At 45.4% G+C, this 13,230-nt stretch overlaps 1 protein-coding gene across 6 annotated transcripts in view; it reads right to left on the bottom strand.

Moving 5' to 3' along the window:
- The window catches only part of SEPTIN11 (septin 11), a gene marked incomplete at its 5' end in the record, with an annotated part of 103,225 nt that overhangs the window by 62,464 nt on the left and 27,531 nt on the right, over nt 1-13,230 (bottom strand). For all 6 annotated transcript variants that reach the window (XM_030190574.1, XM_030190572.1, XM_030190573.1 and 3 more), the window contains 1 exon segment: nt 3,111-3,272. In XM_030190574.1, coding sequence (XP_030046434.1) covers nt 3,111-3,272 — 162 coding nt within the window.

The raw sequence follows: 13,230 nt of genomic DNA on the forward strand, positions 1-13,230 counted from the left end.
TGCGGGGGCCAAATTGGAATGTGCAAGTAAGCTTCTTTCAGGTCCAGAGACGTGAGAAACTCTCCTGGCTGTACCGCCGCAATGACGGAGCGCAGGGTTTCCATGTGAAAATTCCGCACTCTCAGGGACTTGTTTAATTCTTTTAAGTTCAGAATAGGGCGAAAAGACCCTCCATTTCGCGGCACCACAAAGTAGATGGAGTAGCGGCCGCAGCCGTGTTCGGCGGGAGGTACCGGGGTCTGAATCAGACCTTGTAAAGTCTCCTCTACCACCGCCCGATTGGCGGCAGAACCGCATCAGGACTCCACAAACACGTCTGTTACAGGGGCGTCAAATTCTATTCTGTAACCGTCTCTGATCAGGTCCAAGACCCACTGATCTGAGGAAATGTTGGCCCACTCCTCGGCAAAGACGTCCTCCAATGACAGGACTCAAGGAGAGGGCCGGCGCACCATCATTGAGAGGGTCGCCCCTGAACTCCAGGCCTTGAGCCAGTGGCTGTGGAACGTTTGTCCGAGCGAAAGGAGTTCCTCTGCTGAAAACGGGCACGAGAAGTGAACCCAGCAGAACGCCCCGGGCGGTACCTTCGAGCTTCACGGAAGCGAGGTCTGTAAGAGGAGTGGACCGCCGCACCCTTAGAGGAAGGCCATCTTCAGGCAAGCGCTGGGGTGTAGCCTCACCCAGGCCTTCACAATTTTCTCCAACTCCTCACCAAACAGGAGAAGGCCTTGAAAGGGCAACTTCACCAACCTTTGCTTAGAGGCCTTGTCCGCCGCCCAATGCCGTAGCCAAAGAAGAAGGCGAGCCGCCACTGCTACTGCCATGTGTTTAGCCGAAGCTCTGACAATATCATAAAGAGCGTCAGCAAGAAAGGACAAGGCCGACTCCATCCGCAGAGTCACATCTGAAAAGGGCTCCGCTCCATCACCGGACTGTTCCACTACCTGTTGCAACCAAGCCGGCAGGCTCTAGCAGCATAACAACTGCATGCAGACGCCCGAATAGTGAGACTTGCAATTTCAAATGACCGTTTAAGTGCTGATTCCAGTCTACGGTCTTGAATATCCTTCAGGGCAACACCTCCTTCAACAGGGAGGGTAGTTCTCTTTGTCACAGCTGTGACTAGGGCATCCACTTTAGGCATAGCAAAGCGAGCCATATGCTCCTCACTCAGAGGGTATAATTGCCCCATAGCCCTGGAAACTTTCAAAGGTCCCTCGGGGTCAGCCCATTGAGCCGAAATAAGCTCTTGGATGGAGTCATGCAAAGGAAAGGCTCGAGCAGGCTTTTTGGTACTAGCCATCCTAGGATTCACAGAGGAGGCTGTGCCACTGGCAGGGTCCTCAATAGAGAGCGCCTGCAGGGCATCAGAAATAAGCGCTGGCAGCTCATCACGGTGGAAAATCCTCACCGCGGAGGGATCGTCCAGATCCTGAGTCACTTCTGCACCAGACTCTGGCTCCTCAGACCATGAAGGCCTGCCAGAGTCCTCCGAATACTCGCAACCCGACCACGGGGGGGGGGGGGGGGGGGGATGGAGGTGCAGCACTCTCTGAAGTGAATGAGCCCTTCTGTGCTTCATATTCTGCCAATTATCAGGGAATAACGCCTCAAGAGGGCATACCCAGGCTAGAATCCACCGGGGGGGGGGGGCATTAGAAGAGGCCCATGCCGGGCTTTGTGGGAGAGCTCTTTTAAGCATGTATGCTCTATGCATTAAATAAGACAAAAATCGTCGCTCGCCATGCTCGGGCCGGCTCTAACGTCTGTACAGCACGATTTACAGAGCCCCGCTGCTGATCTGCACTTGCCACACTTGGAACAGCGCTTTACTGTCTCCGCAGCCATCGCCGAAAACGGCGGTAAAATTCAAAATGGCGGTTCCGCCAAAATCGCCCCGATCGCGGGCCCACCCCGGACCGAGTATCACAGCTCCGGTCCCACAGAAAAAGGCAAGGAAAAACCTCTGTTCCTTTTTTTTTTTTTTTAATGCTGTGAGGAAAGCAGAGGTAAATAGAACTTCGGAGGCTCAGGTGAGTGGGAAAGGCAGGGAAAGGGCGAACCTATGTGCCTGCATCCACTGTTGGTGGGGAAGGACAGGGAAAGCTAAGCAATGTGTCCACATCCACGGAGGTATGGGTAAGGCAGGGAAAGGGCGAACCTATGTGCCTTTAAAGTGAAGCTGCTATAGCCTCCAACACCCCTGCTAACAACTGGCAAAAGCACAGGAGCAACCTCCAGGCAGATTTTAGATGGCGCTCGAAGAAGCTGCAGCCACTCTGCTAGGGGAGATAGAGAATACTGAAGAGAGGCAGTGGAACAAGCTGGTATGAGGCACTGAAAAAAGTGTGCTCTCTATCTCCCTCTGCTGGTTGATGGACACAACCCATCTGTAACGGCTGCATCTGCTTGATGACAAGGAAAATATGGGCTTATCAATGATAGCACATATTTTACAGGTGAATGTGCACATAGATGGAGTCTGGGAAGAACACAGGTAGGGTCTATGGCTGGTGTAAGTGCCCAACTTCTTTCCCTTTGTCCCCATAAACTGGATAGTAGGAAATTGGCACTTTGTCTGTACTATAATCTGCTTTTGGCCCATATTTACATTTCAGCCACTTTTTCTATCTCAAAAGAGTTTTGCGCCCTATGTGATTTTCCCTCTTGCTTACCTCTTGTTATGGTCTTGACTCCTGACCACTTACACCAGCTTTAAATACATATGAACAGGATTGTGAGAGAATCAAGTTATGAAAGATGGTAAATGAGCTTTTGGTGTACTGCTGCACAGTCGACTGCCCCATCTCCTAATTGCTGTAGAGATACTATAGACCACAATTCTTACAAAAACCAACACATATGATAACAGCAACCTGTGACCCTGGGCAAGTTACTTAACTCTCCACAGTCCCAGGTACAAAAACTTAGATTGTGAGCCTACTAGAGACAAAGTACCTTGATATAATAAATATAAACCACTTTGACTGTACCACAGAAAGGCAGTATATCAAATCCATGATTCTTTACTCCCTTTTCCTTCATCTAGATGTTTCTGAAGTAATTTTCAAACATCCTGCTCCGAGTATGCATCTAGATTTAAGACTTACACTCATTGCAGCATTGATCTCTGCCACGGTTTCCTCATCTGTGGGGAACTGGTATATCTGTACACCATTGCTGACCAGCTCACTCATGATCTTACTTTTGAATTTATGCAGTTCATTCTTGGCTATTGTGTCTGCCTTTGCAATGATGGGGATAATATTCACCTATGGTAAGGGAAAAAGAAAACACCTTATAACCTCGGTTAACTAAGCCATCATGCTTTTTTTTTTCCTCTTGAGAATTCATGACAGTTGTGTGCGTTTTAACATTTTAAAGTTATAATTGAATTGATTTAGACAGATTATCAAACAATTTGTGTGTGAAAAAACTCCTTTGCCTTCATGTTTTTATATGCAAGTTACAACATTAAAAAAAAAATAAAACAAGATAGACATATCTGTTAGTGAGAGTCATTTCCTCTTGATAAAATTCCCAATCTACTTGGCCTGTTATTCTCCTCCATATAAGGCTAGGCAGGAAATTTTACAGTTTCATCCAGAATGACCAGCTCCAGCACAGAAAGCTTCCATCTGGCCAAGCACAGTGCTGACAGCTTACAGAGATACCCAAAGATTAGTTCTGGCATGGTTTAAAAATCTATATTTGTGTGAAGATTTCCACTTACTTGTAACATAAATACATATATCCAAGTCAACAGGCACCACAACTCGGCCAACTCAGAACAGCCAGATTGCATTATAGTCCACAGAGGGTATTACAAACGGATCTTAGTAAGTTACTTTAGGTATAGTCTGGTGACTTTTCCTTTGGCTGTACTGCCCCAGGTTCCTTCCGACATGCCTGAGGAAAAGTTCTCCACTACAGCCAGCTGGCACTGAACACTGGTGAGAGACCTTTTTGGTCTAAAAATTTTCTTCTCCTTTTAGGGATGTATATAGACCAGCAGAATCTCAAGTTAAGTCGGCCAACTGCCACTTGGAATGCATATAAACCCCTGGATTCTGTAGAGGTCACTCAAATTTGGGCACAGATCCCAGATCCATGTATAAACTAATAGTCAGTCAATTAGACACTAAGAATTAGTGGAGTTAGCAAGCATTTAATTGGCAGAAATTAGTTATGCGCAGATCTGCCCTATTCTATAATGTGCACCTATATTTCATAAAACGCAGCTGTGGGAGGGTCAGGGGCAGATCAGGGGTGCTCCCAGAAATTAAGTGCAATGTTACAGAATACCTGCATTTGCAAGCTTAACTGTCATGAGTTGGGTTCCAGCATTTACACTAGCCTTTCGCAGGCATGAATACTCATGCCCAAAGGTTACATACAATGGAAAGAGTCAAAGTACACAACACAAGCAGTCCAAAAAAGAAGCACCAAGGGCTTTCAAGAATGGTACAAGTGGACTTTTATTAATGACCGTATTTTTCGGACTATAAGACGCACTTTTTCCCCCCCAAATTTGGGAGGAAAATGGGGGGTGCGTCTTATAGTCCGAAGGTAGCGAGTTCCCTCCCTCCCGTCCTCCCCCTGAGTTCGGGATCGCCCTCCCCCCGGCCCTGTCACCACTTCTCCCCTACTCACGTCACGCGATGTTCCTTGGTGGTCTAGTGACGTTGGGGCAGGAAAGAGCCCCCTCTTTCCTGCCCAGCGCGCTGCTCTCCATCCTCCTGTATGCTGCCTGACGGTCTCGGCGAGATTCAAAATGGCCGCAGAGACTTCAATTCTCGGCGGCCATTTTGAATCTCGCCGAGACCGTCAGGCAGCATACAGGAGGACGGAGAGCAGTGCGTTGGGCAGGAAAGAGGGGGCTCTTTCCTGCCCCGACGTCACTAGACCACCAGGGAACATCGCGTGACGTGAGTAGGGGAGAAGTGGTGACAGGGCCGGGGGGAGGGCGATCCCGAACTCGGACAAGACGCACCGGAGCACCTAGGTTTTAGAGGAGGGAAAAAGGAAAAAAAATTTTTAACCTATTTCCCTCCTCTAAAACCTAGGTGCGTCTTATGGTCCGGTGCGTCTTATAGTCCGAAAAATACGGTAGTTTGTTTCGGACTAGGACTTTGACTCTCTATCCTAAGAGCGGATTCATATAATGCTGAGTACTATACTTTGAGCAACAGCTTATATAATTAGTGTTGATTGGCTGAACTGACCCGTCAGGCAGGTTAAGGGTGGTTTGGGGGTGGAGTTTGCGTGGGGTCATGACTCAGACACTGTTAGCAGCTATATTCAGTCTGCTAATCAGCTAAGTATTCGGATAAAGTTAGGACAGCAAAAAAGGTTGTCCTAAATTTATCCGCCAAGTTAACCAGGCACTGGTCTGAATATCACCATCATATACAAAGGAAAAAGAGTTATTTCAGTAACTTAACACTTAAAAAAAACCCAACAAGGATAGCACTGGAGCTTAAACATGTGTGTGCCACCACTTACATGTATAGGTTGCAAAATAGAGCTACCCAGGAACTGGGTTAGCGGGAATCCCCTTCAAGTCCACGGGACTCCTGCAGGGATGGACACAGGTCCTGCAAAAGTGTAGTACCTGGATATGGTTGATAGCATTTAAATCCCCATAAGCACCAAGAGTGGAAGTTATCAACATGGGCTACTTGAGTTATTTTACCACAGGATTATTTTAGCACAGGATTATTTTAGCACAGGAGATAGGCGGGGATGGAGGAGATTACTTGCTAGGACAGGCAGGAATGGAAGATATTCCAGAGGAGATGGGCGGTGATGGGTTAGATTCCAGCGGAGGAAGTTCTGTCTCTGTGGAACTCCACTGCAAAACAGCAGCCAGGTGGCAGCACATACACATGTAGCTCTCGATCCCCCCTGGTATCAGACTCCCTCCTTGGTGTCACTCTCTCCAAACTACTACTACTACTACTATTTAGCATTTCTATAGCGCTATAAGGCGTACGCAGCGCTGCACAAACATAGAAGAAAGACAGTCCCTGCTCAAAGAGCTTACAATCTAATAGACAAAAAAATAAATAAAGTAAGCAAATCAAATCAATTAATGTGAACGGGAAGGAAGAGAGGAGGGTAGGTGGAGGCGAGTGGTTACGAGTCAAAAGCAATGTTAAAGAGGTGGGCTTTCAGTCTAGATTTAAAGGTGGCCAAGGATGGGGCAAGACGTAGGGGCTCAGGAAGTTTATTCCAGGCGTAGGGTGCAGCGAGACAGAAGGCGTGAAGTCTGGAGTTGGCAGTAGCGGAGAAGGGAACAGATAAGAAGGATTTATCCATGGAGCGGAGTGCACGGGAAGGGGTGTAGGGAAGGACGAGTGTGGAGAGATACTGGGGAGCAGCAGAGTGAGTACATTTATAGGTTAGTAGAAGAAGTTTGAACAGGATGCGAAAACGGATAGGGAGCCAGTGAAGGGTCTTGAGGAGAGGGGTAGTATGAGTAAAGCGACCCTGGCGGAAGACGAGACGGGCAGCAGAGTTTTGAACCGACTGGAGAGGGGAGAGGTGGGAGGCCAGCAAGAAGCAGATTGCAGTAGTTTAAATGAGAGGTGACAAGGGTGTGGTTGAGGGTTTTGGTAGACTGCTCGGAAAGAAAGGGGCGGATTTTATGGATGTTGTAAAGAAAGAAACGACAGGTCTTGGCAATCTGCTGGATATGAGCAGAGAAGGAGAGAGAAGAGTCAAAGATGACCCCAAGGTTTCGAGCTGAGGAGACAGGGAGAATGAGAGAGCCATCAACAGAAATAGAAAACGGGGGGAGCGGGGAGGTGGGTTTGGGGGGGAAAATGAGAAGCTCGGTTTTGGTCATATTTAATTTCAGGTGGCGTTGAGACATCCAGACAGCAATGTCAGACAAGCACGCTGAAACTTTGGTTTGGATGCAAGGTGAGATATCAGGGGTAGAAAGGTAGATTTGGGAGTCATCAGCATAGAGATGGTAGGAAAAGCCATGGGATGAGATTAATGAACCAAGGGAAAAAGTGTAGATAGAAAAGAGGAGGGGACCAAGAACAGAACCCTGAAGTACGCCGACAGGCAGAGGGATAGAAGTAGAAGAGGATCCACCAGAGTGAACACTAAAGGTGCGGAGGGAGAGGTAGGAAGAGAACCAGGAAAGGACAGAGCCCTGGAATCCAAGTGAGGACAGGGTATCGAGAAGTATGCTGTGATCGACAGTGTCAAAAGCAGCGGAAAGATCAAGAAGAATGAGGATAGAATATTGACCTCTGGATTTAGCCAGTAATAGGTCATTGGAGAGTTTAGTAAGCGCAGTTTCGGTTGAGTGGAGAGGGCGAAAACCAGATTGTAGTGGGTCAAGAATAGCATGTGAGGAGCAACCCCCACCCCAACCCCCACCCCCCTCAAATAGCTCCTTGATTGAAAGTCCTCCCAGACCCTCGATTCAAAGACACTCCCCCTGAACCAACCCCACCCAGCATCAGGGGTTTCCTCCAAAGCAGTTCCCCCTCCCCAGACCAGCTGATTGCATCCCTCCCCCCAGAAGCCCTGAACTCCCCGCCCATCTTTGGGGCTTACCCAGAGGATACCCTGGTGGTCTAGAGTGTGGCGATAGAAGTGGTCCTCCTCCGCCCCTGCCATGTCTAGTACTGGTCCAAGGAAATGACTCCCATGAGTTCTAGTGACAGCCTAGCGAGACTACCACTAGGGGCCAAGCTTCCATATAAAAGGGTAGATATGGCAGCTCATGGGAGCCATTTCCTGGACTGATGTCAGATGGGGTGGGAGAGGAGGGGAACTGATTACATCTTCATGCCCTAGACCACCAGGTTATCTTCCAGGTAAGCCCCAGGAATGGGTGAAGGGGTTTGGTGAACGAGGCACAATCAGGTGGCCTCGGGTGGGTGGAGGGGAACAGCTCCAAAGGAGGCCCTTGATACCAGGGAAGGGGCCTTCAACTGGGGTAGGGAGTGAGAGAGGCATTTATAACCAGGTACAACCAATGAATATCACCTCTAGCCCAGCTATTCCCTAACTGGCTAGGTGAAGGGCAGTTTGGGAGTGGAGAATGGGTGGAATCATGACTTAGACTGTTAGCAGCTATATTCAGTCTGCTAACTGGCAAGTATGTGGATAAAGTTAGGCTAGCAAAAAAAAAGGGGCTGTCCTAAATTCATCCACCAAGTTAACCAGGCACTGATCTGAATATCAGCTAGTGCTTTGTTGACTTCCAGGTAGCTGCATTAAATCGGATATTCAATGATAAAAGCCAGACATACCCCAGCATTGAATATTCGGGCTTACAAGCCATTTACCATCACAGACTGAATACTGCACTCTGTTTACTATATTGTTGAAGGCTCTTATTTTCAAGTTCTTGCCCTAATTTTAACTTGCACTAGCTATCTGCAATAATTAAGTACAATTATAAAATTTAAAAAGGTATAAGTGCTTTTTATTAAGTATAAAACTATCTGATCTGCTGGGCTGTATACACCACTATAAATGCCCCACAAAAGTAAAATTATTCTTACCCGTTAATTTCATTACCTTGAGTTCTGTTAGACCAATCCCAGTTCCTGGGTTGTATCCCCATATCAGCAGGAGAGAGGCAAAGAAATCTGAATATTTTCATGATGCTACCATCACAAGGAGCAGTGCAGCCTAGTTTGTCAACCTTTGCCCTCTAGGAGTCTGATGAGTCCTCATATCACCCAAATCTTTAGCTTTTCCAGAGCTTCTCTGAACAGGCACCTCTAAAAGGAAAGCTTAATAAGGCATAAGAGATATCATTTCTGCAGGCCAATTCTGCGGCCATAGAAGTGGCTAGTGAGCACACCAAGATCCTTACCAAATCATAAAAGACATCCACCAAGGCAGCAACCACAGACTCCAATCTGGCAACTTAGAGGAAAGGCAGCAGCTGCTGCACCCAATGTAAAAGTGCTCTCACTACATAGTCTCCACAAATTGATGCCTGGACATCCAATATAGCAGAGCCAAAATCTTGCAAGCTTACAATCATGAGCCTCCTTTAATGTTACATTGCCCTCCATTAGGATGTTATCAAGGGATCCAATTTAGAGGAGAAAGAGAAGGTTCAATCTACCCATAAAAACTTGGTGCCCTTCAGCACCAGCTAAGGGAATTCCCACTTTGCAAGAGCCATCTACAAGAGATTTCAGTGGAATGGAAAGGACAAAATACAGTCCGTGCCAGCAGCATCGGGGTGAGAAACCCTGGATATGGACAGGGTCTCAACCACCTAAATCAATAAGACAGGTGCCCTTCTTTCCTGAAAAGTCTAACCACAAGCAAAATCATCGGCTTCCTCCTCTGGAGACAACTCTCCCAGTTCAGGGGAATTATCCTGCAAAGAGACACTATCTTCATTTACTGTTGCCCCTTCTCCAAGACTCCTCCAGAAAGGAGGCAGGCAAGATGGATCCCTGGACCTGACTGGATCCACCATGGGATGACTGGGCAGACTACATAGGCAATACTGATCTATCTGCTTTCCATGAAAAATATTTCCATATCACTTCAAAAGTTCCAGAAATTTTACATTTCTAGTTGACAGCGAAGTCCCAGCAATCATACTGGAAGGAATTACAGTGTATGGTTCCTGGCTAAAGCTAAGTGAAGTCTGAGGAGACACAAAGTAAAGGAGGAAATTGCTGAGTAGCTGGAAACAGATGCTTGTGGTGGCACAGTATATATGAGGATGGTTCATAATTAGCTGCTGGAAGTGCAACGGAGCCACAAAATGTCATGTTAAAAAAAAAAACAAAAACAAACAAACACCTACACAAACAAGCAAAACCACCTTCCCTATGTAGGGTGCTACAATTTAATAGTTTGTGTTATAATTAACTAGTGTGTTCCCTGAATTTTGTGCTAGTTATTCATATGATTGATGAAAAACACACGACTCAGTATTCAGTTGGCAGCGATCAACGTTTTGCTGACTGCTGCCAGTTTTATAAAGAAATTCATAAGTACATAAGTATTGCCATAATGGGACACACCAAAGGTCCATCAAGCCCAGCATCCTGTTTCCAAGCGTGGCAAATCCAGGTCACAAATACCTGGCAAGATCCCAAAAAAGTATAAAACATTTTATGCTGCTTATCCCAGAAATAGTGGATTTTCCCCAAGTCCATTTAATAATGGTCTACGGACTTTCTTTTGGAAGCCGTCCAACCATTCTCTGGCAACGAATTCCAGAGTTTAATTACACGCTGAGTGAAGAAAAATGTTCTCCGATTCATTTTAAAATTTACTACATTGTAGCTTCATTGCATGCCCCCTAGTCCTAGTATTTTTGGAAAGCATAAACAGACGCTTCACATCTACCCGTTCAACTCCACTCATTATTTTATAGACCTCTATCATATCTCTCCTCAGCCGCCTTTTCTCCAAGCTGAAGAGCCCTAGCCGCTTTAGCCTTTCCTCATATGGAAGTCGTCCCATTTATTTATTTATTGCATTTGTATCCCACATTTTCCCACCTCTTTGCGGGTTCAATGTGGCTTACAATAAGATATGAATAATGGAAATACAATTGTACAACTTGGTTATGGGTTACATTGTACAGGTTATGCGAGACCATCGAAGTATCATTAGGAATATAACATTATCATTTTCGTCACCCTTCTCTGCACCTTTTCCAATTCCACTATATCTTTTTTGAGATGCAGTGACCAGAATTGAACACAATATTCGAGGTGCGGTCGCACCATGGAGCGATACAAAGGCATTATAACATCCTCATTTCTGTTTTCCATTCCTTTCCTAATACCTAACATTCTATTTGCTTTCTTAGCCGCAGCAGCACACTAAGCAGAAGGTTTCAACGTATCATCAACGACGACACCTAGATCCCTTTCTTGGTCTATGACTCCTAACGTGGAACCTTGCATGACTTGGCTATAATTCGGGTTCCTCTTTGCCACATGCATCACTTTGCACTTGCTCACATTAAACGTCATCTGCTATTTAATTGCCCAGTCTCCCAGTCTCGCAAAGTCCTCTTGAAATTTTTCACAATTCTCCCGCGATTTAACGACTTTGAATAACTTTGTGTCATCAGCAAATTTAATTATACCTCACTAGTTACTCCCATCTCTAAGTCATTTATAAATATGTTAAAAAGCAGCAGTCCTAGCACAGACTCCTGGGGAACCCCACTAACTACCCTTCTCCATTGAGAATACTGACCATTTAACCCTACTCTCTGCTGTCTGTCTTTTAACCAGTTTTTAATCCACAATAGAACACTACCTCCTATCCCATGACTCTCCAATTTCTTCTGGAGTCTTTCATGAGCTACTTTGTCAAACGCCTTCTGAAAATCCAGATACACAATATCAACTGGCTCACCTTTACCCACGTTTGTTCACCCCTTCAAAGAAATGTAGTAGATCGGTGAGGCAAGATTTCCCTTCACTAAATCCATGTTGACTGTCTCATTAATCCATGCTGTCTCATTAATCCATGCTTTTGAATATGCGCTGTAATTTTGTTCTTTATAATAGTCTCTACCATTTTGACCGGCACCGACGTTAGACTCACCGGTCTATAATTCCTGGACCTCCCCTGGAACATTTTTTTAAAAAATTGGCGTTACATTGGCCACCCTCCATTCTTCCGATACCACGCTTGATTTTAAGGATAAATTACATATTACTAACAATAGCTCTGCAAGTTCATTTTTCAGTTCTATCAGTACTCTGGAATGAATACCATTCGGTCCACATTTGCTACTCTTCAGTTTGTAGAACTGCCCCATTACATCCTCCAGGTTTACAGAGAATTCAATATGTAATTATTTTATAATATCTGCTTGTTTTTAACTTTTACCATGTTACTCTAATTCTCTATGTAACAATAAGCAACTATATTCTAATCCACTACCACCAAGAACGACACATTGTAAGCCACTTTGAACCTGCAAAAAGGTGGGAAAATGTGGGATACAAATGCAATAAATAAATAAAGTTTCTCCGACTCGGCAGCTTCAAATACCATTTCTGGCACCGGTATCCCACCCAAATCTTCCTCGGTGAAGACAGAAGCAAAAATTCATTGGAATTTCTAGGTCTATGGAGTCGTCAAAAACTGATAGTTAAGTGCGATATTCAGCACTTAACCAGCCATGAAGAACTGCATAGAGACAGGACGGCGTTTTATGCGGTCCTATTTACACAGTTATCTCAACTAGTGAAGTGCTGAAAAATTGAGACTTAACTGGCTAAGTGTTGACTCTGCTCCCTGATGGCCCCCAAAACAGCTGATTTCGGCTTGGGTGCTAATCGGGCATTTTCAGCAGCACTATCTAGTTAAATGCCACTGAAATGCCCAGTTAGCTCTGGACAGGCAATTTCAATGGCCATGAGCCCACAGTCTCTTTTAGTGTGAACTAAATTCCAAAGCATATCAAAATCAGGCTAAAAAAAGAAAAATGTAACCTGTCAGACATGACCACTATACAATTATTCATCCTTCTGAATAAAAATGTCATAATTGCAGGGTGTCAAAAATACCTGCATCTCAGATGGCTTCTTGATAACAGTTAATGAACTAGATGTACAAAGACCTATGGCAAAAAAAAATAGGGATGGAGGGCAGAACCATTTGTAGCTCTACAGAAGATGGTGCTTTTGAGAAACTGCTTGTGAAAGGCGGCTTATGATGTCCATGTTTCACAAATACAACAAGCTCAGATGAACAGAATACGTGTGGGCTGATAACACCATGCAAGTCAAGTCAAATCCAGTTAAGACTATCTCCATGGTGCTGCAGGAGACTGTGAAACTGTGCACAAATGCAAGGGGGTAGTACACACGTAAAATACAGATTTATACACTAAAGTGCTGTATTTAGGTGTGCGCATTTATGCCTGCTATTGACATGGCATAAGAAGGCCTAAATGTTGACATACTAGAAATCTGGGCACCCAGATACTGCTATTCAATTAGCGCTTAGCATGCTGCATCATGGCGCCTAATTTTAGCTGCCCTTTATAGAACTGCCACCTTAGTGTTTGCTAATTTTCACACTAACCCCCAGAATTTTATATATAGCAACAAAAATTGCACGCATTGGGCGTGTTCCATAATTGCACATGCAACTTAACTGACAAATAAGCAGTTAATTGGCAATAACTGGGTGCTAATTATTGGCACTAATTGGCAACAGTTTGGATTGATGCATCATCCTAGTCATCAT

This window comes from Microcaecilia unicolor, chromosome 2 (assembly GCF_901765095.1).
Source record: "Microcaecilia unicolor chromosome 2, aMicUni1.1, whole genome shotgun sequence".
In the NCBI taxonomy this organism is placed as follows: domain Eukaryota; kingdom Metazoa; phylum Chordata; class Amphibia; order Gymnophiona; family Siphonopidae; genus Microcaecilia; species Microcaecilia unicolor.